The 24,228-nt window shown below is 47.6% G+C and overlaps 1 protein-coding gene across 3 annotated transcripts in view; it reads right to left on the bottom strand.

Moving 5' to 3' along the window:
* LOC138570801 (uncharacterized) overlaps positions 1 to 24,228 on the bottom strand; it is a 941,103-nt gene that overhangs the window by 783,523 nt on the left and 133,352 nt on the right. For all 3 annotated transcript variants that reach the window (XM_069649146.1, XM_069649147.1, XM_069649148.1), the window contains exon 3: positions 22,661 to 23,845. In XM_069649146.1, coding sequence (XP_069505247.1) covers positions 22,661 to 23,845 — 1,185 coding nt within the window. The remainder of the gene's footprint in view (positions 1 to 22,660; positions 23,846 to 24,228) is intronic.

The raw sequence follows: 24,228 nt of genomic DNA, 5'->3' as shown, positions 1-24,228 counted from the left end.
CCGCAGCAATCGAGGCGCCGTTACAGGAATTGTTTGTTTTTTAGTTGCGTAATTGTTTTTTGTCTTAGTTGCGTATTTATAACGCGCTTAAATACCCAGAGGTTTCTAAGCACAGACCCGGGGATCGAATCTGTGTTGCTTCATGTCGTCTTGCTTCCAAGAGGAGCATGTTGCCGCTGAGCTAGTGTTTTGTAAAGGTGTGTACAGAACTCCAGGTTGCCGCTTTGCAAATGGTCTAGAGAGGAAGATTTGCAATGAATTCTATGGAAGCCCCCATGCCCTGAGTAGAGTGTGCTCTAGGCTTGAAGGGCAGTTCTCTCTTGGCAAGTTTGTAGCATAGTGTGATGCAGTTGACAATCCATTTAGAGATGGCTGATTTAGAGACAGGGTCCCATTCTCTACCAGCTGTCACTGCAACGAAAAACTGCTTTGTTTTCCTTAGTGGTTTAGTTCTTTCTAGATAGTACATGATTGCCCTGCACACATCTAGTGTGTGTAGGCTTCTTTCTGCCACGTTGGTAGGGTTCTGGAAGAATTTAGGCAGTTCTATAGACTGGTTCACATGGAACTTTGAAATTAATTTAGGCGCAAGCCTTGGGTGAGCACACAGAACTACCTGATCTCTGAATTGTGACAAAAGGGTCTAGAATAGAAAGGGCCTGTAGTTCACCAACTCTTCGTATGGAAGTGACTGCCACTAGGAAGACTGTCTTGTAAGTGAATGCATTTAGGCTTGCTTTGTGCATGGGTTCAAAGGGAGACCCCATAAATCTGGTTAATACCACAATTGGGTCCCATCCAGGAGCTGGGTTGGAAATGGGAGGATACATTCTCTTAACCCCTTCCATAAAAACTTTAATCACTGTGATGTTCCACAAATACACTTTATGCTGGGAAGTAGTGTAGGCTGAAAGTGCTGCTAAGTGAACATTTAGTGAATTGAATACAAGACCTGAGTCCAGCAGGTGAATCGGGTATAAGACAATATGTGTAGAGGAACATTCAATGGTATTGATGCCCTTGGTATTACACCATATGACAAAGCGTTTCCATTTATTGGAGTAGCAATGTCTGGTGTTGGGTTTCCTTGCCTCTCTGAGTATATCCATGCATCTCTGAGGAAGCTGGTGATGCCCAAATTCTAAGATCTCAGGAGCCAGGCCGCTAAGTTGAGTAAGTTGAGTGTTTGCGGGCATGGATGGAGCATTCCCCCCCCCCTGTCCTGAGACATGTTGTAAGGGCAAGGCAGTTTCATCGGAGGAAAGAGTCATTTCCATCAGATGGGAGAACCAGGGTTGGCGTGCCCATAACAGGGCCACCGGAATGATGGTAACTGGTTCCTGGTGCATCTTGTGCACAATCTTGTTGAGTAGGGGAGTTGGGAGAGGGAGTGTAAACAAATCTCCCTGACATGTTATCCATATACCGTTCCCCTTGGTTTGGTTCCGAGGGTACCTGGAGGCGTAATCTGGGCATTGCGAGTTTTCCAGAGTTGTGAACAAGTAAATCTCTGGGAAACCCCATTCTGCGAAAACATTGGAGACAATATCTTCGCGTAGTTGCCATTCATACTCTAAGGGCAGTGGGAAGTCCTGGCTAAGCACGTCTGCCAGAAGATTGAGTTCCCCTGAACGTGTTTAGACAAAACAAACATCTTGTGTTTGAGAACCCACTCCCAAATGTTCCGGGATAGTTTGGACAGTCCTGGAGAATTAGTGCCCCCCTGTTTGTTTACATAGTACATGGCTGTGGTGCTGTCCGTGACAACCAGTACTGTCTTTTCCTGTAGCTAAGTCTGAAAGGCTTTCAGTGCTTTGAACACCGCTAGTAGCTCCAACAGGTTTATGTGGTTGGAAGCTACCACTGGGGGCCAAACCCTGTGCGCAGTCCTATTGAGAAGGTGAGTCCTCCACCCCAGGAGGGATGAGTCCGTCGTGAGAGTGGCTTCTACTGTGGGGTTGGTGAAGGTTTTCCCCTTCAAGAGGTTTTCCCCCCCGACCACCACCTTAGAGAGAAAACAAGGGCAACCGAGACAACCACTAGATCATCCCATAGTCTGCTGGACTGACACCATTGGCTGATTTGCCACTCTTGCAGGCGGCGCATGCGCTAACAAGCGTGAGGAACCAAGTAAATGCAGGACACCATCATACCGAGCAGTCGCATGGCCTTGCGTACCATCACCTCGCGACCGGCTACATACTGAGGGATTTGAAACATTTTTTTATCCCGCTCGGAGGGGAAAACAAGTCCGTCTTCTGTCCGAATAAGAGCCCCTAGAAACTGTTCGACTTGGCTGGGCTCGAGGCTGGATTTCTTCTCGTTTATGGAGAATCCCAGACTGTATAAAAGGTTGACCGTTCTTTGAGTATTTTCTAGGCATGTTTCGTAGGAGTCCCCTGTTATAAGCCAGTCGTCGAGGTAAGGATAAACTGGCATGGATTGCCTGCGCATGTGAGTCACTGCCAGTACCTTTGTAAATACCCCTGGGGCTGAGGCAATGCCGAAGGGAAGGACCTTGAACTGATAGTGCTTGCCCTCTATCATGAACCTTCGGTACTCTGTGTGCTGGTAACATTGAAATATGAAAGTATGCATCTTTCATGTCCAATGTTGCCCTGAAATCCCCCTTCATTAGAAAAAGAATGACTTCTTGCAGCGTCACCATACGCAACTTTTGGGGTTTGACAAACGTGTTTGCTGGGCACAAGTCTAGAACAGGGCGCATGGTTAGATCCTTTTTGGGTACAAGGAAGTACACTGAATAAATACCCTTGTTTACCTGTAGAACGGGGACGACTTTGATAGAACCCTTTTTCTGCAGGATCTTGACCTCTTGTAGCAGGATCTGTAGGTATCCCAGTGTCAGGCGCCTGGATCTTGGGGGTCTGTACCGAGGTGGCCGGCTGAACACTATACAGTACCCATGGGTGACGGTCTTGAGCACCCACTGGTCCGATTTGATCCCCTCCCATGCATGCAGGAATGATGTTAATCGTCCCCCGACTGGGGAGGCGCGGGAGGGTTCCCGCACTCGAGAGACATTTTTGGCCAGAGGCCAGGGACCCTCCAAGGGTGGCATTGCAACCCCTTCCCTTGCCCCGACGTTGTAAGTAGTGACAAAAGGGTCTAGAACCTTGTCCTGAAGACCAATTGTTCCCTGAGCCCAACTGATTATGTGGGGAACGTTGATATAATTGCCATTTTAAGGAGCGGCGAGAACTCCCCCCCCCCCCCTCTTTGTTGAAAAGGTCTTTGAGTAATCTGGTTCAAAGATTTGAGGGTCTCATGTTCCTTTTTGGCGGTCTCTAGTGCCTCGTTCACTGCTTTCCCAAACAGATTGGAATCTTCCATGGGTTTGTTAATCAATGATGCCCGAGTCTCGGGCTTAAACACAGAGTTCCTCAGTCAGGCATGGGGCTTTAAAAGGGTACCTTGTGCCAGGGAGCGACCAGCTGTTTCAGCAGCATCCAAGGTATTCTTGAGTATGTTGTGATTAACTTGTGTGCCCTCCGATACTATTGCTAGCAGGTGGGTGTGCACTGGTTCTGCAACTTCCTGCAGGCCATCCTGCAGCAGGTTCCACTGGCCATCAGAATAACTATCCAATAGGGTGGTAGTATTGGCTAAGCGCGTGGAGTAAGCCGCAGCAGTAGTGATTCTTTCCCCCAAAGCATATAACCTTTTACACTTTGTGTGGTGGCTACTCGCCTGTAGGCAAGGGGACCCCCGTCCTTTTCCTCGTAGTTGTGACCACCAGAGAGTCTGGTATATCATGACCTCTGATATATAGGGGATTGTTGGGGAGTGCCAAAATAGTTTCTCCACCCCTGGGATTAACAGCTCTAGTCTGAGAGGCTGTCATAGCGGGGGCTATACGCCTCTTGATGGAATTGAGAAGGGGAATAGCTTGGCTAGAAGGAGGCTTCTCTTTTAAGATGTCTTCCACAAAATCAGAGTCTACTACAGCCTCCTGTGTGGCTATCTGGAAGTCCTCTGCCGCCTTCCTAAGAATGGCGCTGAACGCCATTTGGTCGTCCACAGGAGATGCCTGACACAGAGGGGGAGACTATGGAGAATCAAGGCTAATGGCATCCTGATCCGGGGTTGGAGTCGGGGATAGCCATGGAGGATTCTCACCAACAGGTTGGTCATCTCCCCAAATTGGTATGTGATCACGAGGATCATCAAAAAGGATCATCACCATGTTCATAAGGGTCAGGGGAAACCTCTTCAGGGTCTGAAAGGTCGGAGACCTCATGGGTCTGAGGTCCTTTGGTATTTAGTTAATGTGGGTTAAACAAAAGGGATCTCCTCACAAGGCCTTTTGGGGTAAACCTCTCTGAAAAATCTACAAATGTTTCTAGCCTGTTCATACACCCCTCGAATTTATCCCTAGTCCATTTAGATGACCCAGAAGTGTCTAAAAGGGGGAAAGGACTCCTCTGTAGGATCCTGTAGTCTGGAACATCAGGCTTTGGACAAAGACTGGGGCTTCCCCGCAAAGTCTTGTCGCTCTTTCGGGCAGCCTGGCGTCTCTTTCGGCATAGTTTTGGACTTATCCTGCCCTTCCGAGCATTCAGAAACTTTTTTCAACGTATCTTTGCGTTTACTAGCCGCCGAGACAATCTTCACAAGGCTTTCGCTGATGCTCGGCATTACGGGAAGGTGTTTAGGCTGAGAGGGTGGTTGCGTCAAAAACCTTTGTCGCGACCAGAGTTTTCTTAAGTGTCGGCACGCTCTTATGAGGCACGTCAACGTGGGTTTTGGTGCTCGCGCCCTTATTTACAGAGTGCCGGATGCATGCCGCTAAAACTGTTGCGTGGTGGTCTGCAGATCGTGCGAATTGGCGGGTGTCGCCGAGGAACCAGACGCACCGTTGGCACCTTGGACCACTTCGACTGAGAGACTGCAGCGGTACCGGGGGTTGTGTGTTTAGTCTCATGTGATGTGGGTGCATCCTCTTAGCCGGGGTGTAACCTCCACATAGCAGGACTTGCGTTGTGCCTATCGGGGCCAGGGACGGACGGCTTGGAGCGAGTGTGCTCCGTTGTCAGGTCAATTTGGTCCGTGTCAGAGCCATGGTCGTCGCTATGGGCCTCAACGCTTTTCGGCAGCAGGGAAGCTACCTTCGGCCTGCGACATTGCATAGGCTGTCCACCGTTTTACACAACGCTCCTTTATGGTCTTAGGACGAAGGAGCTTACAGTGCTGACAGGAAGCTTCAGTGTGGTTGAGGGGGAGACACGTATTGCACCGAGGGTGCTCGTCTTTTCAGGGAAATTTTCCCTTATAGGAAGGGCAACATTTTAAAGGGAGTCCTGTCAATAGCACAGGGAAACAGAAGCAATGAGAATACCAAAGGGCAAAGAGAGGGGAGAAGGAAAGACATTCTCAAAAGAAAGGAACCTCCAGGCCCCACTCTCCCTACTGTGTAGGCCGGCCGGAAGGCCAAGCCAGGTGGTCGACAGCATCGATGAAGTCCCTTGTTCTGTCTTCGGCGGCGGTTCAGTATTCGTCAATGAAGGTACGAATGTTGTATAAATTACCAAAGGTCAGGATTTTTTTTACAAATTTGCAATTTTAGATAGAGCTCTGCGAAAGCCGACCAGCTAGCTGGGTGGAAAAAAAACAATCTGAGGGACCTCTACGCGTGAGGATTTCTGGATACACTACACGTTGTGGATAGTGTTACAGACATAATTATGCCGACGTCCCCTTTTTCTTCTACAGAAGTCTCTCTGAAAGAAGTACCAATATGGTCAATCAATTTCCCTATATTTCTGAACGATTTCGCGAAAGAAATGTACTTATTGTGATACCATTTGATCACTTTGCATTGTTGAGATGTTTATCCCATGGTTGGTAATGAATTCATCAGTCAATTTATTGTGATCACTGAGGGCAGTCCGAGTAATGTTAAACAGAGTACGGAAATAAGACGGTGACAGCACTTGATCTATTGTCGAGACAGACCCATTTTTTCACATGCTCAGTTTTTGTTGAGCATGTGAAAGTTACTTTCAATGCTGCCACGTGTCATTTTCAAATTCCATCTTTAAAAAAACCTTTTTCCAATTTACTCTACACCTGCACACCAGTGATTGTGTCTGTGCAGTGCAAATTCAAATCACCTGCTATCATATCAGAGCCATCCATTTTACTCATAAAATCACTTAAGATTCCTTCAAATTTTGCTAAAAAAACACCCAGTTCAACTTGCAACCGTTTCCCACGCAGGTCCACTAACAGTAATAGTTTTCGACCTGTATATTTCTAGAAACAGACCAACAGGGCGAAGATACCAAAGTGTAATTGGATAAAAGTTCCCCTTTTCCCATAAAACTGATTTATAACAACTAAATGACTACACCATATGGTTGGCTACCCCTAGAGTTTAAAGCCAATTGCTGATTAACAGTAAAACCATCGATGATATGTTCTGTTAACCATACATCTCACAAAATGATCGCTGAATAATCCACCAGCATTGTCTTCCCTTCATCCTTATTCATAAAGCCATTAAAGCACCTAGTATTGCAAATCAGGACTGTTTCTTTTCAATTGGAGGCCCTATTAAAGCTCTGTTCCCCGTTCACTCCGTTTTTTTAAATGGTTACATAGATTGCAAGGCAGCCAAAGCCAGTAACCTAGGGCCTCAGAATTTATTATATTATTTTCATTCTCAACCTGTACTACCCGATTACCCTCTATATTATTGGAGCACATTAATTTAAGATTTGGTTCATTTGACAGAGAAAGTCGTTCTGAATCAAAGTTTAGGTCCTTTGTAGAACCTTTTCTAGATTTTTAGGGATAGATGTCATAACCCATTTGGTGAAAGGCTTCAGCTTCCTAGAGTATCATTCTGCTACAATCTTAGATCCGACACATAACGATGTCCATAGTCATTAAAGAAACATACTGATGTTATATCTTTAGAGGCCAACAATCGTAAATTTGGTACTTCTTGAAAAAGTGCAAGAAAGTTCTTTCTGTTCAAAATGACAGCGTCATTTATACGCTCTATGATCTCAACCGTTAAGTGGGCAATTCCTCACCATCCAATGATCTTTTAAGGCTTTTGTTCAAAGAAGCTAAAGAATGGGGCTGTTCCACGCAAAATTCTGCTTGTTCTCAAGAGGTTTTTGCAATTAGAAGTTGAAGGGGTTTGAAGGGGTTTGGAAACTTCTTTTTGGTAACCGCACGGAAGAGGGGTCTTTGCCCACTGTATCAGCATACAAGGATGATTACTAACTAGCAACATCATATCAAGATCACTTGGAGATTCAGTATGAATTTTTTTGCCCATATATTTCGATATTGAGTCAGTTATCGCTGTCAGCTTCGAAACCGATTGTGTATTCCCAGCATTTATACTGGATGAGCGGACTCTCGTTCTACAGCCTTTTCTTGTCAGCTTATTCATGAAAATTCCCAAAGTCGGGGCAATGGTGATATTCTGATAAAGGGTCTGTGTAAAGGTGGTGCATTTTGGAGCAATATCTTGTTGCATAGTAGCTAAAGTGTTCGAAGTTCTGCTACTGCTTAACTGCTGTTTTAATGGGGCACTCCCCTTAGTCACCTCGTCTCTCTGCTCATCCTTCTCACTGCCGTTTCCACAGTCTCTTCCACCAGATTCAAATTTCTAAGAAATGTTCGAGTCCTTTTTGTTATTTTTCCACCTATTCTTAGATCTAGGAAGGCAACAAAGAAATCAAGGTGGAGATTGTTCACAATTCACCAATCGGTAAGTCTTTAGTGTGAGAAGTAGGCAGTGTCGTTCCTCCTCTTGAGTTTGCATTCTAAATTATGTTTGTGTTGATCAATTCCCTTAACTCTAGAACTCGGCACTATTTCTATTTGGGCAGGTATATTATCAACTGTCTCCAAAATAGCTGGTTCTATTTGAACTGTCCTAGTTTCTAGTGAAATCAGTGCACAAGGATTTCAGAATACAGTTTATTTTCTGTAATTGTGTATGAATATCCTCCAGGTTAGCTTTTTACTCTCTTTTTTGGTAAATGGGTGACATCACGCATTATCCTTTCCAAGTCCCTGTGAGTTGCATCTTGGGCAATTTTGGATTAACTAAATTGTAAAGAATGGACCTCCAGTTCTAATTTAATATTACGTAAAGTGTTACGAACAAACTGAGGACCATATTGAGGGCAGACAAAGAGGTTCATGATAGTCTGGTTATTTTCAGGTTCACGTAGGGTACGATGCAGCCCTGGTGGTGTTCGGTATCTGCTCTCCTGGTGGTCTGACAGCAGAAAGAATAAATCATTTAAATCTGTATGTTCCTCCTCATTCGCCTCATGGTGGTTTATGGGAGCGACTTCTTGATCTTTTGAGTCCACGGTATCTGTCCCCTCCCCAAGTTGATTATCCTGTACCATGGATAGATCAAAAGTCAGTAGACTATCTGTGATGTAGCCTTCCTCATTCCCGTTGTGTTTTTCTAGGTAAGACTTTGGGTGGATTTCTGGCATTTTTACTAATATAGAAGTCTTGGATCTTTTGCTGTACACTGGGATTTTTTTATCATGGCGACACGCACAACAATTGTACGAGTTCCCGCTACATTCGGATTCCTCGCACTAGCAGAGTTCCCCTTGCTGGGCAATAAGCAAATGGGGTTTATCGCCTTGGTTTGTGTAGAGTTTCGGAGTCCAATTGTATGTTTCAGAGTTCTGCAACGGCTAATGCACTGACTTATCGACCTGGTTCAGGTGAAACATCTCCAGTGTCCGGACCAGTTCTTTGGCTAGTTTGCCATGTGAACTCTACATTAACTTCTTCCCCTACACTACTAGAGTCCACATTTTGTGGTACATTGGTGCTTTTAGTGATTTTTCTGATTTGCAAATGTCCAGGAGTAATTATGTTTGGGAGAGTCTCGTCATTCAATGAGGTGCCCACGTTTCTAATCCCAGAGTATTTCACACCAGTCACTGAATAACGTGATATGTTAGGTCATGAGTCAGTTTTAGTGATGACAGTGGCAGTGCATAAAGCTTTGTTGTCAGAGTCTGGCATACTTAGGTGTGTCTCCTTTGACTCCAGCCACTCCTATCGAGCATTGTCTGTTGACGCTGAAGCTTTCTGGGGACCCAATATTAACAAGCTATCAGGTTTAATTATATGTGTGGCTAGCGTTGCTGTTTTTTCCGTACTTTGTTACTGATTTACTTCATAGAGCATACATTATGTCAATGGCAGCGGCAACATAGCAAATGAATTAAAGACACAGTCTTTTACTTACAGTCCAATTCCTCAGGCCTTACTGCTGTCAACACTTTCCACGCAGGTTTGACCTTTTAAGCAGACAGTCAGGTGATTTCAAAGAGCTGCTACAGGTAAATTAAATGCACGGTGCACCAAAAACGAATGCAAGCATCTACTGCTACACTTTCAAATATTTTATATGTCATTATCATATGCAATTTAGTTTGGTTTACACACGTGGTAGCCACCCTTAATGCATTTGGAAATGAACCTACACACTGGTGGGGACTTGCATCCATTGTATTTTGTAAATGTGTTTCTCTACAGACCCGATTGAAAACTGTACTGTCTTTTTACCCAAGTTGTCACACAAAGTGTGCAGTATATGCTTTTTGCCGAAGAAAAAATGTAATCTGATTTCTGCCCCCTGGAAATAATGTTCCCTTTTAGGGGTTTGACAGAAAATGTCTACTAGATGGCAGCGCTTTCCTCGCTACACATGGATTCCTGCATTAATTGAAAATTAAAAGCAAGGTCAGTGCTGCCATGTAATCAAGATTTTCAGGAATGGTCATACCTCAATATGATCCAAACGTTACCCTTAATTATTTATTGTATGACTAATGTATTTTAAAAAGAAGCAATTTTGAGTTCATTATTGGATTCCCAAAGCTGCAGGGATGAAAACATTTGTTAGACACTTGACACAGAAGATCCAAATGGACTACATGATCAAATGTCACATTGTATTTAATGATTCTCTATAAAATAGTATTCCATTGAAGTTCTATTTCGGAAATAGACAAAAGAAAGAAATGTTTTCAGCAAAATTAGATTGTACAGTTTGATTAAAAACCAAATAGCATAGTTACATCTGTGACTTGAAATTCCCAATGCCCATAAAAAAAGAATATCGGCTCTTTTTGGTGTTCCAGACCCCATTGCCTAAACAGCAATTAAAACCGTCACGCTCACACCGCTGGTTAGAAAACCAGGCCTAGACCAACAGGACTCTACTAAACTTCGACCAATTACAAATTGCAACTTTCTTCTAAAAATCCTGGATAAAGTTGCAACAAGTCAACTCCAAGATTTTGTTTATAAAAATGATATACCCGAAACAATCAGGGTTCTGAAGAGCACATGGAACAGAATCTGCCTTATTAGACCTTCAAACTAGGATTCTAAGCATCTTGGACGAGGGAAAGGCGGGCTTACTGATACTATTGGATCCCTCAGCAGCTTTTGATTTGTTTGATCATCAGAAGCTCCAAGAGGCCCTAGACAAATCAAGAAATCGCTCCCAAGAAGCCACTGACTGGGTAGCCTCATTCCTGGAAGACAGGTGCGCCAAGATCATATGGGGAGTTAATTCCTCTACTTCTAGGCCAGTAGACTGGCGCACCACAGAGGGCTCGCTTTTCACCCCTACTCTTTAATCTCTACTTACGCTGCTTATGTACCTTACTGACAAGCATGGGAGTATTTTTCACAAACTTTGAAGATGATACTCAACTGGTTATGGAGTTGAGTGGCTGTCACACTACAGACAACAACAAGCTCTCGGTTATTTATAACTCCATTGAGGCGTGGATGAAAACAAATTTGATGTGCCTCAATGGAAACAAGGAACAAGTTACTTACCTGTAACTGTTGTTCTCCAGCATGGGTCTGGCATGGATTCACATGCTCATGAATATTCCCCGTCGTCAGGCTGGGAATCCTCGGTAAAGAAAAAACCAGTATCAGTTTCGTTTCTGATCTGTCTTTCGTAGTAATAACCAATCACTGGTCTCTGCGTCATACTGACCACAGCCAATGACTGCCCTCTACCTAAGCACCGCCTCTGGCAGCCATCTTCAGATTTGGAAGCACGTGAAGTGGCAGTATGACCAAGTGAAGAGCCGCAGAGGGGTAGGCGGGAGGGTTCGCATGTGAATCCATGCCAGACCCATGCTGGAGAACAACAGTTACAGGTAAGTAACTTGTTCCTTCTCCAGCATGGGGTCTGGCATGGATTCACATGCTCATGAATAAAGAATACATAGCAGTACACACATGCACAACCACGGGAGGTGGCAAAGGCTCAACATTAAGCATCACATCAACTCAACATTAAGCATCTTACCTCCTCACCAGGCTCACCTCAGGCGAACAGGTTGCGCAGCACTGCTTGGCCGACCCTGGACTCCTCCCTGGAATCCCGGTCGACGCAGTAGAATTTCGTGAAGGTGTGCGTCGACCTCCACGTAGCAGCCCTGCATATGTCCAGCAGGGGCACACCAGATAGGAACGCCGTGGTAGCTGCGATCGCTCTGGTGGAATGGGCTCTCGGACGGCCAGGCAGCGGTCGGTTTGCCAACCGGTGACAGTACATGATACAGCCGGAGAGCCATCTGGAGATGGAAGCCTTCGAGAGAGCCTTCCCCTGATTGACAGGTCCAAAGTTCACAAAGAGTTGTGACGTCTTCCGAAACCCCTTCGTGCGGTCCACGTAGAACTTCAGCGCTCTAGCTACATCCAGCGAGTGCAAAGTCCTCTCAGCCGGCGACGAAGGCGACGGGAAGAACACAGGTAACACCAAGGGTTCGTTGAGATGGAAGTCCGACGGTACCTTGGGCATGAAGGAGGGGTGCGTCCTGAGCACTACCCTTGTGTCGTGGAAAGTCAAGTACGGGGCCTTGCAGGAAAGGGCCTGGATCTCTCCCACTCGTCGTGCGGAGGTGATGGCCACAAGAAAAGCTGTTTTCCGCGATAGAAACTTCAACGGGGCCGAGTGCAGAGGCTCGAACGGAGGTCCCATGAGCTTGGTCAGCACCACGTTGAGCTCCCACGCCGGGGCCGGAGCCTTCACCGGCGGGAACGATCTGAACAGTCCCTTCATGAACTCTTTCACCAGACGATGAGACCACAAGGACGTCCGCCCCGTGGTTCTGGTGTATCGGGAGATCGCAGCAAGATGAATCTTGATGGACGCGTGTGCCAAACCAGCTTTGGCCAGCGTCAGCAGGTACGGCAGTACTTGGGGAGCCGTAATCCGTAGAGGGTTAATCTTCTGTGCGTGGCACCAGACAGAGAACCTCTTCCATTTGTGTCCGTAGCATTTAAGAGTCGAGGACGCCCTGGCCTTTGCAAGAACCTCTCTGCAATCGGCTGGTATGTCGTATCCTCCAAACTCTAGCGCTGCAGGAGCCAGGCCTGCAAGTTCAGCGACTTCGGGTCGTGGTGGAGGATGGCGCCTCCTTCCCTGGAGAGTAGATCCGCGTCCGCCGGCAGCTTGATCGGCGGGGACGCTGACAAGTCCAGAAGGTCCGGGAACCATATCTGCCTCGGCCACGCAGGTGCGACGAGGATCATCCTGCACCGTGACCTCTTGAGCTGGTTGACGAGCCGGATTAGCAGAGGCAAGGGAGGGAACGCGTAGAGGAACAGGCCCTCCCAGGGGAACGAGAAAGCATCGCCCATGCTCCTCGTCTGGGGAAACCTGCTGGCGAACCTCCGGCACTTGGTGTTCGTCGCCGTCGCGAACAGGTCGATCTGGGGTGTGCCCCACCGTCGGAAGAGGCGATCCACCAGATCCTGCCGTAGTTCCCACTCGTGGCACGAGCGCAGCTCCCTGCTGAGTGAGTCGGCGATGGTGTTTTTTATCCCTGCCAGATGAAACGGCACCAGAAAAATCCCTTGGGCGACGGCCCAATGCCACAGGTCCTGCGCCTCCTTGGACAGCGCTGGGGACCTGGTTCCGCCCTGTTTCCTGATGTAAAACATGGTGGTGGTGTTGTCGGTGAAGATCCTCACCACCTTGCCCTTGAGGGACGGAAGGAAGGACCTGAGGGCCCAAAACACTGCACGGAGCTCCAGGACGTTGATATGCAGGGACTTCTCCGTCGGGAGCCAGAGTCCCCTCGCGTGCAGATTTTCGGTGTGCGCTCCCCACCCTTCCAGGGAGGCATCCGTGGTCACAGTCTCCTGGTGGGCTGGGGTCTGGAAGTCCATGCCCGCCGTCAGATGCGCGCGGGTGCCCCACCACCGTATCGCTCGTCGGAAACTCTCGTCGAGCTTGATCCTTTCCTCGAAGCTGCCCGTCGTCTGGATCCAGCGCGCATCCAGGAATTCTTGCAACGGGCGCATCCGGAGCCTGCACATGGGAATGAGGTAGATGCAGGAAGACATCATCCCGAGGAGGGACTTGATGGATCTCACTTTGGCCGCGTCGGCCACCAACATCCGTTGCACCTTGCCCAAGATGGTCCTGGTCCTCTCCTCCGACGGGGAGGCCAGAAGGGACACTGTGTCGAGCCTCGCTCCCAGAAACAGTGCGACTTGCGCGGGCACCAGGTGGGATTTGGCGTAGTTCACGGAGAATCCCAGGTCCGTGAGGAGTTGGACGGTCCTTGCCGTGTGGACCACGGCGAGCTCCTTCGTCTTGGCGCGGATGAGCCAGTCGTCCAGGTAGGGGTAGACGTGAATCCCCTCGCGGCGCAGCTGCGCCGCCACCGGTGCGAGGCACTTGGTGAATACCCTGGGTGCCGACCGTAGTCCGAAGGGAAGGGCTTTGAACTGGTAATGATGCCCTTGGACCACGAACCTGAGGAATTTTCGGTGCCCCTTTAGGATGGGAATGTGGAAGTAGGCATCCTCCAAATCCAACGACGATAGGAAGTCTCCTTCCTCCAGTTGACCCAGGACGTGCTGGAGGGTGACCATCCGGAACTTCTGCGCCTTGATGAACTTGTTCAGCCGTCGCAGGTCCAGGATGGGGCGCCATCCTCCCGTCTTCTTCTTCACGAGGAAGTATCGCGAGTAGACTCCGGAGCCCCGAAGCCTCTTTGGGACGAGTTCGATGGCGCCCTTTCTGAGCATCGCCTTTACCTCCAGGAGAAGTTGAGGGACGTGAAGTTCTTTCCTGGCCACGGGGGGGACGCGCGGGCACCTTCTTTGAAACTCGAGCGCGTGGCCCCGGGCCAGGGCGTCCAGCACCCAACGCTCGGTGGAGATGGACTCCCACACGCTGACGAAGCCCGCCAGCCGGCCTCCCACCGGGGTGCTTCGGTGGGGGCCCGACCCCACGGCCGGTTCAATCCTGCTTGGACGCGGCCTTGCCGCCTTGACCTCCTTGGCGACGACGGCGGGGTCCGCTAGACTTGCCTCGTCCTCTGTAGGCCTCTTGCGACGACGAGCGGGCCGCTTGACGGTAGGAAGCGAAACCGCCGCCGGAACCTTTGGAGGCGCCCTTGCCTCCGCCGCTCCGAAAGGGCGTCCGTCGTTGCTGCAGGACTCCAAGGGCCCGGGCCGTCTCAGTATCCGCCTTGATGGCCTGAAGGGAATCGTCCACTGTCTTCCCAAACAGGTTGTTCCCGTCGAAGGGCATGTCCAGGACTCTGGTCTGGACATCCTGCCGAAAGTCCGTAGCTTTGAGCCATCCACGACGTCGAAGGCAAACGCCGTTGCCCAGCTGGCGGAACCCAGTGTCGGCGATGTCCGTCGCCACGGTGATGGCGTGGTCCGAAGCCACTTCACCTTCCTGGAGGATCTCAAGGGCCTCCGCCCTCTTGTCGTCCGGCAGAAAATCCAGCAGGGGAGCTATCTTGTACCAGAGCTCCCTGTCGTAGCGGGCCACGATAGCCAAGGCGTTGGGCGCTTTAATCGTCGTCGCTGCCGACGAGATGACTCTACGTCCCATAGCATCCAATTTCTTTCCCTCGCCGTCCGGCGGGGAAGTCGATGTGGAGGCCGCACCCCCCCCCGCTTTCTTCCTGGCTGCCGCGGAGACGACGGAGTCAGGGTTAGGCTGCGCCCGGAGGCATAGGGGGGCCGTGTCCGGGACCCGGTACTTTTTCTCGTACCGGTCTCTTCTAGCTGGCGTAGTGGAAGGGTTCTTGAGGAGGGAAAGGCCCTCATCCCAAATGTCGTCCAACAGAGGCACTGCGAGGACCGTCTTCCTCTTGGCCTCGCGCCGCTGATAAAGGAAGCCTTCCTTTTTCTTCTCCTCAGGGCAGAGTTGGAAAAGCTCGGAAGCCCTGGAGATCATGGAGTGGAAAGATCCGATCTCGTCGGGCGGAGAAGCCCTGGTGGGGGGCGACGACGGAAAATCCTCGTCGTATGCCTCGTCGTCCGTACCCGTCGCTGCCGTGTCAGTCCACGTATCATCCCCTCGGGTGGACGGGGAGGAGGGCTGGACGGGGCGCGACGGTTGAAAAGGAGGTGGAGGATGGATCCTTCTTTTCTTGGTAGGGGGAACACCAGAAGGTCCCGGTTCTGGATCCCCCGACGGGAGAGGTTCCTCCGTCGGTAACGGTAGCCTCGTCCTTATCTCGGTGCATAAGGACTGTATGGCCAACAAAATGGCCGCCGAGTTTTCTCGCGGCGCTGGCAGAGGGGAATCCGACGGGCGAGCAGGGGCCCCGTCGGTATCCTCGACGATGTCGTCGTCGTCACCCGCGTCGGGGTCCATTCCGACGGGCTGGCCTTGTTCCACGCCTAGGCCGTGGCTTAAGACCTCGATCAGCTCCTCTTCTGAGGTTGAGGCCGAATCTACGACGACGCCCTGCCCCCCCCTTCTTCTTCCCCACGGAGGGTTTCACGGGGGTCCTATCGATGGGCACAAAAGAAGACTCCCTCCGAGGAGGCAGGGAGATTCTGGGCCCTGATGTCGCCACCACTGGCGCAGCCTCCACAGGCTGAGCCAGGGCCGCCGCGACCGTTTCGATAGAGGGCTTGGTCGGATGGATCAAGGCCTTCACCACCTTAGGTGCGCTCACCGCCTTATCCTTGAGGGAGGGGGCACTGCCACGCTCCTCCTCTGCCTTAGAGCTCGACCGGGGCCTCTCCAGGAGCTTCGCCGGGTGCTCGGCCTTCCTCTTACCCGACCCAGAGCGTTGGCTCGTGGTTGATGGTGCCGGGGAGGGTGCGCCCTGCCTGGCGCCCGTAGAGCCCGACCGTTCGGCGCTCCCGGTGCCAGCGGACTCGCGGTGCTTGGCCTTATGTTGGGCCCCCGTCGCCGGGGCGCCCTCAAAGGTCTTAGAAGACCGCTCGGGTTTCTTCTTCTTCTCGCCAGACGGGCTCTTACCCTCCAGCCAGTTGGCGAGACGTTGATGACGGTCCTTCATGGTCCGTTCCGACATGTTGCCGCAAAACGCACAATCCTTCTCCACGTGCGTTTTGTCCTCATGAAGGCAGTAAAGGCAGAAAGAGTGTTCGTCTTCCTTAAAGACGTTCTGCAGCTGGCATCCAGGGCAGACCCTGAACAGCTTTCCGGGCGTCGAGCTTCCCTTCTCCTGGGCCATCTCCGAGACCGGGCCTGAGAAGCTTCTGGAGTCCTCCGAAGTGTAGCTCGACGAAATCTTCACCCTTGAGGGGCACAGACGAATCCGACACGGGTCCCCGTTGATCGGATGTAGGATCGGTGGAGCTTGAGGCTCTTTTGACCGAAAGAATTGAAGTTTTTTGTGAAAAAGCGCGAAAAAAAAGCACTAACGCTCGAGAGCAATAGCACGAGGATCCCAACACATGAACGTGCGGTAAAAATCTGAAGATGGCTGCCAGAGGCGGTGCTTAGGTAGAGGGCAGTCATTGGCTGTGGTCAGTATGACGCAGAGACCAGTGATTGGTTATTACTACGAAAGACAGATCAGAAACGAAACTGATACTGGTTTTTTCTTTACCGAGGATTCCCAGCCTGACGACGGGGAATATTCATGAGCATGTGAATCCATGCCAGACCCCATGCTGGAGAAGACCGATTTAATGACATTCGGTTCCCCACACGCCAGGGCTAAACTAGATCCTGTCTATCCATCTTGCAAAATCAAAGATTCAACGATTAGGATTTCCAACACAGTTAAGACACTAGGTGTCTATTTGCAAGCATCACTTGGAGCCGAGGCTCAAGTTGCATACCTGAAACGCAACTGTCAATATCATCAAAGACTCTTGAGACGAATTAGACCACTGTTAAGTCAACAGAATAGTTCCATCATCGCCAGAACCACGATTCTGTTAAGACTTGATTATGGGAACTCACTGATGTTAGGAGCTAGTAGCAAATGCATCAAGCAATGTCAGGTTATTCAAAATAACGCTGTAAGGACTATTACAGGAAAATCCAAGAGAGAACACATTATTGGCGACAGAAAATCACTCCATTGGCTAGCCATGGAAGATCGCATTAGTTTCAAATCAATGACTCTCGTCCATCATTGCCTATTTGAGGTAGCCCCCTCCTATCTAAGAAAGCAATTCATCATATAAGAGCCAAGCCATACCGTTAGATATAGAGCCCAAGGATTACTGAGTGTCAGCCTTTCAAAAAGAGCCAATGGACTAGGCAGGGCTTTTCCCTCTTAAGCAACCACTAGATGGAATGAGCTGCCAAGCCATTTCAGAGTAGAACCCAACTATTTATGCTTTAGAAAGAAACTCAAAACTTTGCTTTTTAAATAACTGACTACTTGAGTACCAAGACAAAAATTCCCCTTATCAATACACTGACACTTAAACAACTATGATATCCTGTTGTCCTGTCACCTAATGTTGTCCTCGTCTATATGTAATGCGCACGGATGCCTGCGAGCAGCGGCGCTATATAAATATATTTTAAAAAACTTTTTTTTAAATGTTCCAACCAGTTAGTAAACATGCAAACTTTATAATTTTACCACGAGGCTTCATTTGAATCTATCTGATGAAAAACCTAGTTCCATTTAAGTGTTTTAAAATCAAATAAAACGTTTTCTCAGTGCTTTATCCTGCATGCAGATTTAACATGCTCAAGTTTAACTTTCAGCAGTGTATGTCATAAGGATCACTGCAAAAGTAATTCAAACACTTCTTTTGCCCCCGATCAGGCAAATTGAGCCAATCAAGACCAAAGAGGTAAAAAGGACTGCATCAGCATAATCTGTGAATTGTTGTTTCAAAAGAATGTGTGATATACATGCAGCATTAAAAGATAAAATGTTGTTAACACTAGAAAAACGGTTGTTTATTTTTCTTTTAGGGAAACAATGTGCAAGCACTGATGAATACAGATTTTCAAAAGAATTGAAAACCCTGGAAAAACAAACACTGAAAACAGGAAACCCTATGTAATTTATTGAAGACAACCACCTCCTTGGGCTAAGCCAGTCAGGCTTCCGCCCTCGACATGGTACCGAGACGGCACTACTTGACCTAAAAAATCAAATAGATGACCTAAGAGACGCAGGCGAACCGGCTCTCCTCCTGGTTCTAGACATCTCAGCGGCCTTCGATTTGGTTGAGCATAAACCGTTATGCCACCATCTCACCGCCTCAGCCCACTTCTCAACCAAAGCTTGTGACTGAATCTCCTCATTCCTTCAGGAAATGGTAATGAAGGTCTTCTCAGACTCCGCTAACGCGACACCCAGCCCTATCAAATGTTGAGTCCCACAGGGCTCCTGCATAGCCCCCACACTATACAACCTCTTTACGAGACCTCTTTTCAGGATACTTCACTCTCTGGGTATCTCATATACAAATTATGCAGATGATACACAGGTTCTCATCCCCCTGTCGAGTGATTACACTATGGACCTGGACACACTTAACAGCATCTATGCCACCATTCAATCATGGATGGCTGAGAACTAGCTCTGCCTAAATAGTGATAAGACCGAACTCCTGCTTGTCGGCTCCCTATCAAAATTGGGCAAACTTGATAAAAAGTACCAATCATTCACTGTGGATAAAATTCCCATCACAGTTTCTCAAACGATCAAAACACTGGGTGTGTGCATGGAACCCAGCCTCACCATGGACAGACAGGTCAATACCATCGCCTCCTCTGCAGCATACCACTCCAAACTCATCAATGCCATCAGGCCCTTCCTATCACGGCAAAACTGCATCTCTATAGCCAGAGCCATCATCGGTTCCAGACTATACTATTGCAATGCCCGGTTCATTGGAACCTCCCAAAAAAAAAACCTCGCCAAACTCCACATTGCCCAAAATAATGCCTGAAGGGCTGCTACAGGCACCTCGCGCAAGGAACACATCTCAGTGATCAGGAGGCAGGTACATTGGCTCCCCATCAAGGAAAGGGTGGTCTTCAAAACTTTGGCCCTTACACATAAGTGTCTTCATGATCAGGCCCCTGCCTATCTGACACAAAGGATCACCAAACTAACAATCGCCAAACCTTTGAGGGCAGCCTATGCTAACCACATCACTGTCACGCACACGCGCAGAGTGCGTGCAGGAGGCACCAGCTTCCCCACTATGGCAGCAACCTTATGGAACAACCTCCCAGCTCAGATTAGATCAATCGACTCACACACAGCCTTCTGCAAGGCCTTAAAAACCCAGCTCTTCGTCTAAAGAGCACCTCCCACTAGAGCTGCACTACTATTGTATCACCATGTGTATGGTATTTATCTGTTTTGCCATCTGCTGCCTAGACAAGAGTGAGTAATCAACTGTAACGCTCAATTTGTATCTTCTGGAACCAAGCAAATGTATCTAAGTGAATGTATTTAAGCATACCTTCTTGGGCCGCTTATTGTAACCCGCAAGCAAGCCTTCTTAAAATTTCCTTAAAAGCGCCTTGTTGCCTGTGGGCTGTAGTGCGCTCTATATATCTATATATATATATATAGATATATATATATATATATATATATATATATATATATATATATATATCTATATCTATATCTATATGTATATATATATATATATATATATATATATATATATATATATATATATATATATATATATATATATATATAGTACCAATTTGACACCTTATTTAAAAAAAAAATCTAGGGGAAAGACCTCCCACATATCCTACAGAGGCACTCTTAGTTGGTTCGGGCTCCCTCGCTACGCTCAATCGTACCTGCATATTTGTGGGAAACATTTGAGCCCTTTCAATTAAATTCACCAGCCGCCACTGGAATTCATTCTCCTAGGAAACCCCATCAACCATGCCCAACTCCAGAATCGGCTAGCTGAAATGATGGATTTACATCTCACCTCTCAGCCAAGCCCTTGATCCCTGCTCGTAGATTCAAAATTTGTCAAATGCCAGTTTGTGCATCAGCAGTGGCAATGGACTACTCTGGGGAGCCCCTTTAGGCCATCTATGTTACTCTGTAAGCAACCCGCTTTAAAGTTTGAGTAAATATTTTTATTATTCCATAAAGAAAGGTCCACGTAATACACCTACAAAAATACACTCTAAAGTTATTTATGCATGGGAAATACCTACAAAATATTAAGTTAAGTATATCACCAATAACCTTTTACCGATCTCACAGGCCTTAGCAAGCACCCAAATGCCTAAACGCAGTATTAACCTATGTCGCCGGTAAAAAGGCCCAATGTTACTTAACTGATGAAAGTGAACAGTCTGAACACCGGAGTCCAGGGACAAAAAGGGACCTCTGAGAAATCAGTCAAACTGTTCCACTCACCGCTTCAGGAAAGGAGATCGCAAAGGTTAGTAGAAACATCACCAGGAGAAACTGCTGTGTTTTGGTTCTGGATGCACAAGAGCACGATACCCAAGGGAGAATAGAACAGGCCCAGCTAGGGGACCCCCAACTGGAGAATTCAAAGAAGAAGTTGAGTGTGAAAAGTATGGAGATAGGGGTTGTCCATGAAATGGGAAGGGGTCAGCAGAGGAGCCCTGCCGCATTCGAGGATCAGAACCATTGCTTACATCAGCATCAATGGACCACCGATAAGAAGCTTCAATGAAGCAATTATATCAAACACCCTGTTGAGGAGCTTGCAATATGGAGCTGAAGTTGTCAGTTTGATGAGAAAAGATTAACCGAAGATCCTTAGCCCAACAGAGCAGATCAAGGAGCTTGGCTAAATGTGCAGGGGCACCTGAAAATGTGCAGGCATATAAACAGAGGCTCAGCGACATAAGAACGTTGTTTCAGCAACTGTACCCTCAGAAAGGGATCACAAATCACATAATTTGAAGGGTTTGCTACAGAGTCCAAGTATCTAACAAAGGATCCAGCAGAGGAAACGGTCACACTGGGGCATCATAAGGATGCAGTGGTCAAGGAGCACAGACATCTAGGTTACAGAATCATAAAAACACCTGCTGAATAACAAATCTGGCTGTAGGAACAATGGTCATGGTTCATTCAGGTTAGTATAAAAGCAGATCCTCACTGCTGAATTTCCAATGGTCCAAAATAGTTTCCATCGTCAGGCGTCTCCGAATGCTTCAAGATTGAATCCCAGAAGTTGACCATGCTCATCCCATATTAGCCTTAATGCCAAACAAGAGGGTGGGAGATACCACCCATCACCAATCCTACGCAAATGCACCATGCAAATATTTGCCAACCATCCATACTGCGCTCGCAATCACACAGACTTCTATGGGAAAACTGAGGGGATGTTAATTCCAGAGGAATCCCAGACATCAATTCTCTCTCCGGACACACCCACACACTTGTGTTTGGTTACTGGATTTCACAACACAAGACTGACATTTCAGACCCATCATGAAGGAAAGGCTTCCAACGGAGTATGAATAGTTACAATGTATGCTGGTACTATATATAGCTAAAGTGCAGTCAACCATAACTAGAAGAACAGTCTGGATCAGCATACAAGTGGTAGCTATGCCATAAAGGTGTCCCCCCCCCCCCTCCCAAAGGGCCACAAACATACATGTCGTGTCCGCAGTGAAATCGTGACAGACCACACTAGGAAAACTGGTTAGGGTATCTCACGGAAAAAGGAAGAAGTGAGCAAAAGGATGGCCTTTTCCTGCCTCTGGAACCAGTTTCCAATGCAGATCAAAATGACGAACTCCATCCCACACTTCAGGAAGAACTTGAAGACCCAACTCTTCAACCAAAATCTCACCAATTGATACACTCAACAATACATTTCTGCTCCTCCCATACTCCCCATTCCCTATCCATGTCAGAAACCTAGGTTACCTCTGCACCATACGTGTAAACCCCTGCATGGGTCCCTGATGTGAAGGGTTTTGTTGCTTGTGGGCTAGGGACATGCTCTAAAACCCAAGTCATACATCCTATACCTACTTTTCCCTAGTGATCCCCAGTATGATAAATTATCTTTTGGGCAAGCTAACCGCAATAAAGTATGCCTTTCATCATGTTAAAAAATGCTGTGCGGTCAACACTAGAATTGGTCTATGCAAACATTTCCTCTATTAAAACATGCATTACATCATGGAATGATTTGAACTTGAAGCTGTATGATTGATGGAGATTGGAAAATAAAGTTCTACTTCTCAATCAGTTCATCCCATGCTGCCACTTGGGATAAGGTGCACTACTAAATAAAAGGCACTTTAAATATTCAAATTACTCTTTTCAGAACATTTCAAGTTACACACACTTTGAAGCATAAAATTAACACAATCACTAAATGTAAAGACTGGGACTTGTAAAAAGGTCACCTTTCACTTCAGCCAGCTTGGCTTGAAGAGCTTGTTGTTGCTTTTGTTCCAGAGTTAAGAGGTTGTATGTTATCTGGACTGGATGCCTGCTTTTATCTATCCAATTTCTCAGCTTAGTCATATACTCTTTTCCAAACAACAAAGAGTCTTCCAAATTTGGGAAGTCGGATGGCTTTGGAGCCGCTTCATTGAGATTGACAGCCTCCAAAATTTTCTCTTGTCGGAAAGATGAAGTTAAAGAATATGAGAGTCCAAGGAGCACAAGGGTCTTCCGACAGAGAGCAATTATCTTCTCGAGGGCAGTAATAAGCTGCCCACGAGTTTCACTCACTTTCTTCACGTTAAGTTCATAGTCATTGCATGCCAAGAACATAGGATGGGCACATTTCAGAAGACTGACCTGAAGTGTTAATAAATGTTGGTCAAGAGGATTTATGATCTCACAAAAAGCTTCCCTGCTCTCCACAGCACCCTTTTCTACCAGAAGATTTAAAAAATCAGTATCTAAACGAGGAGCACTAAATGCCGGGTGACTCAAATTCCGGACATAACGGAAACAGTGAGTTCTATGCTCTGGCTTAAGGGAACATTTAAAGGAGGTCAGCATTTTTGCACAGGCCTCTGTATCCAGTTGGCAGTGAGGAAGACTATTGTCCGTGAACTCATCCCCTGAAATTGTGTGAAATCCTGCCCATCTGATTAGATGAACACCAAGTCTGGACACTGCATCAGCTTCCACCATGATTGCTTTCATTTTGTTTTCTTCCTCATCGGATCTAGTGAGGCGCTGGTCGAAGTTTGGTGCTGCTCCACCTCGGTCTTGCACACCTCGGACATAGCGCGATTCACATTTGGGCAGCCCTCGTTGCCTCACATTACCTCCACTTCTTTCCCGACTCCGTGCGCCTCGCTCCCTATTTCGAGGCGTGTCACGTTTTCTAAAATTACTTGGGTGGGGGCTACGATCACTGCATCCAGTAAGGCGATAATCTTCCGAACCAGAGTCCGATGACAAGGAACGGCTGTGGCATCGGTCGAGGTTCCTGCGATATCGCCGCCCACTTCTGAGGGGGCTACGAGAGCGACGGCGACTCGAAGAACGAGAACTTCGACCATCTGTTCCCACAGATATTGGTCGAGGAATGGATTGGCTGTCATGTTCCAGTGTCTGCATTCTTGAAGTATCTGTTCATAAAAATGAAAGAGATATCAGATTCAAATAAAAACACAGTTGCAATCCTAGTACATCACTTTCTTTTTAGAGCTGCAGGAGCAAAACAATGTCACTACTTGTCTAGCACATTAATACAGTCCACAAGAGAATCTTAACAGACATTGTATGTGTCAAATTCACCATGTTCAACTGATCTTGCAAGTATCAGATTATCACAAGTACATATGTCAGGATCTAAGAAAAAGACTTCTGTTAAAATACTGTTCACTTCCAAGCTCTCCAATCTGCAATATTTGTTTCATAAAATGTGGCATATTGTATACATGCAGAATGTGGCTGAAAAAATTAGAATGAAGGATAACAATGCCACCCAGCTAAGAGGTCTAAGGGTGAC

Source organism: Ambystoma mexicanum, chromosome 1p, assembly GCF_040938575.1.
Source record: "Ambystoma mexicanum isolate Mex_15411 chromosome 1p, UKY_AmexF1_1, whole genome shotgun sequence".
NCBI classification, from domain to species: Eukaryota; Metazoa; Chordata; class Amphibia; order Caudata; family Ambystomatidae; genus Ambystoma; species Ambystoma mexicanum.
Note: the sequence above shows the minus strand (reverse complement) of the source record. Positions and strands in the feature narration are given on the sequence as shown.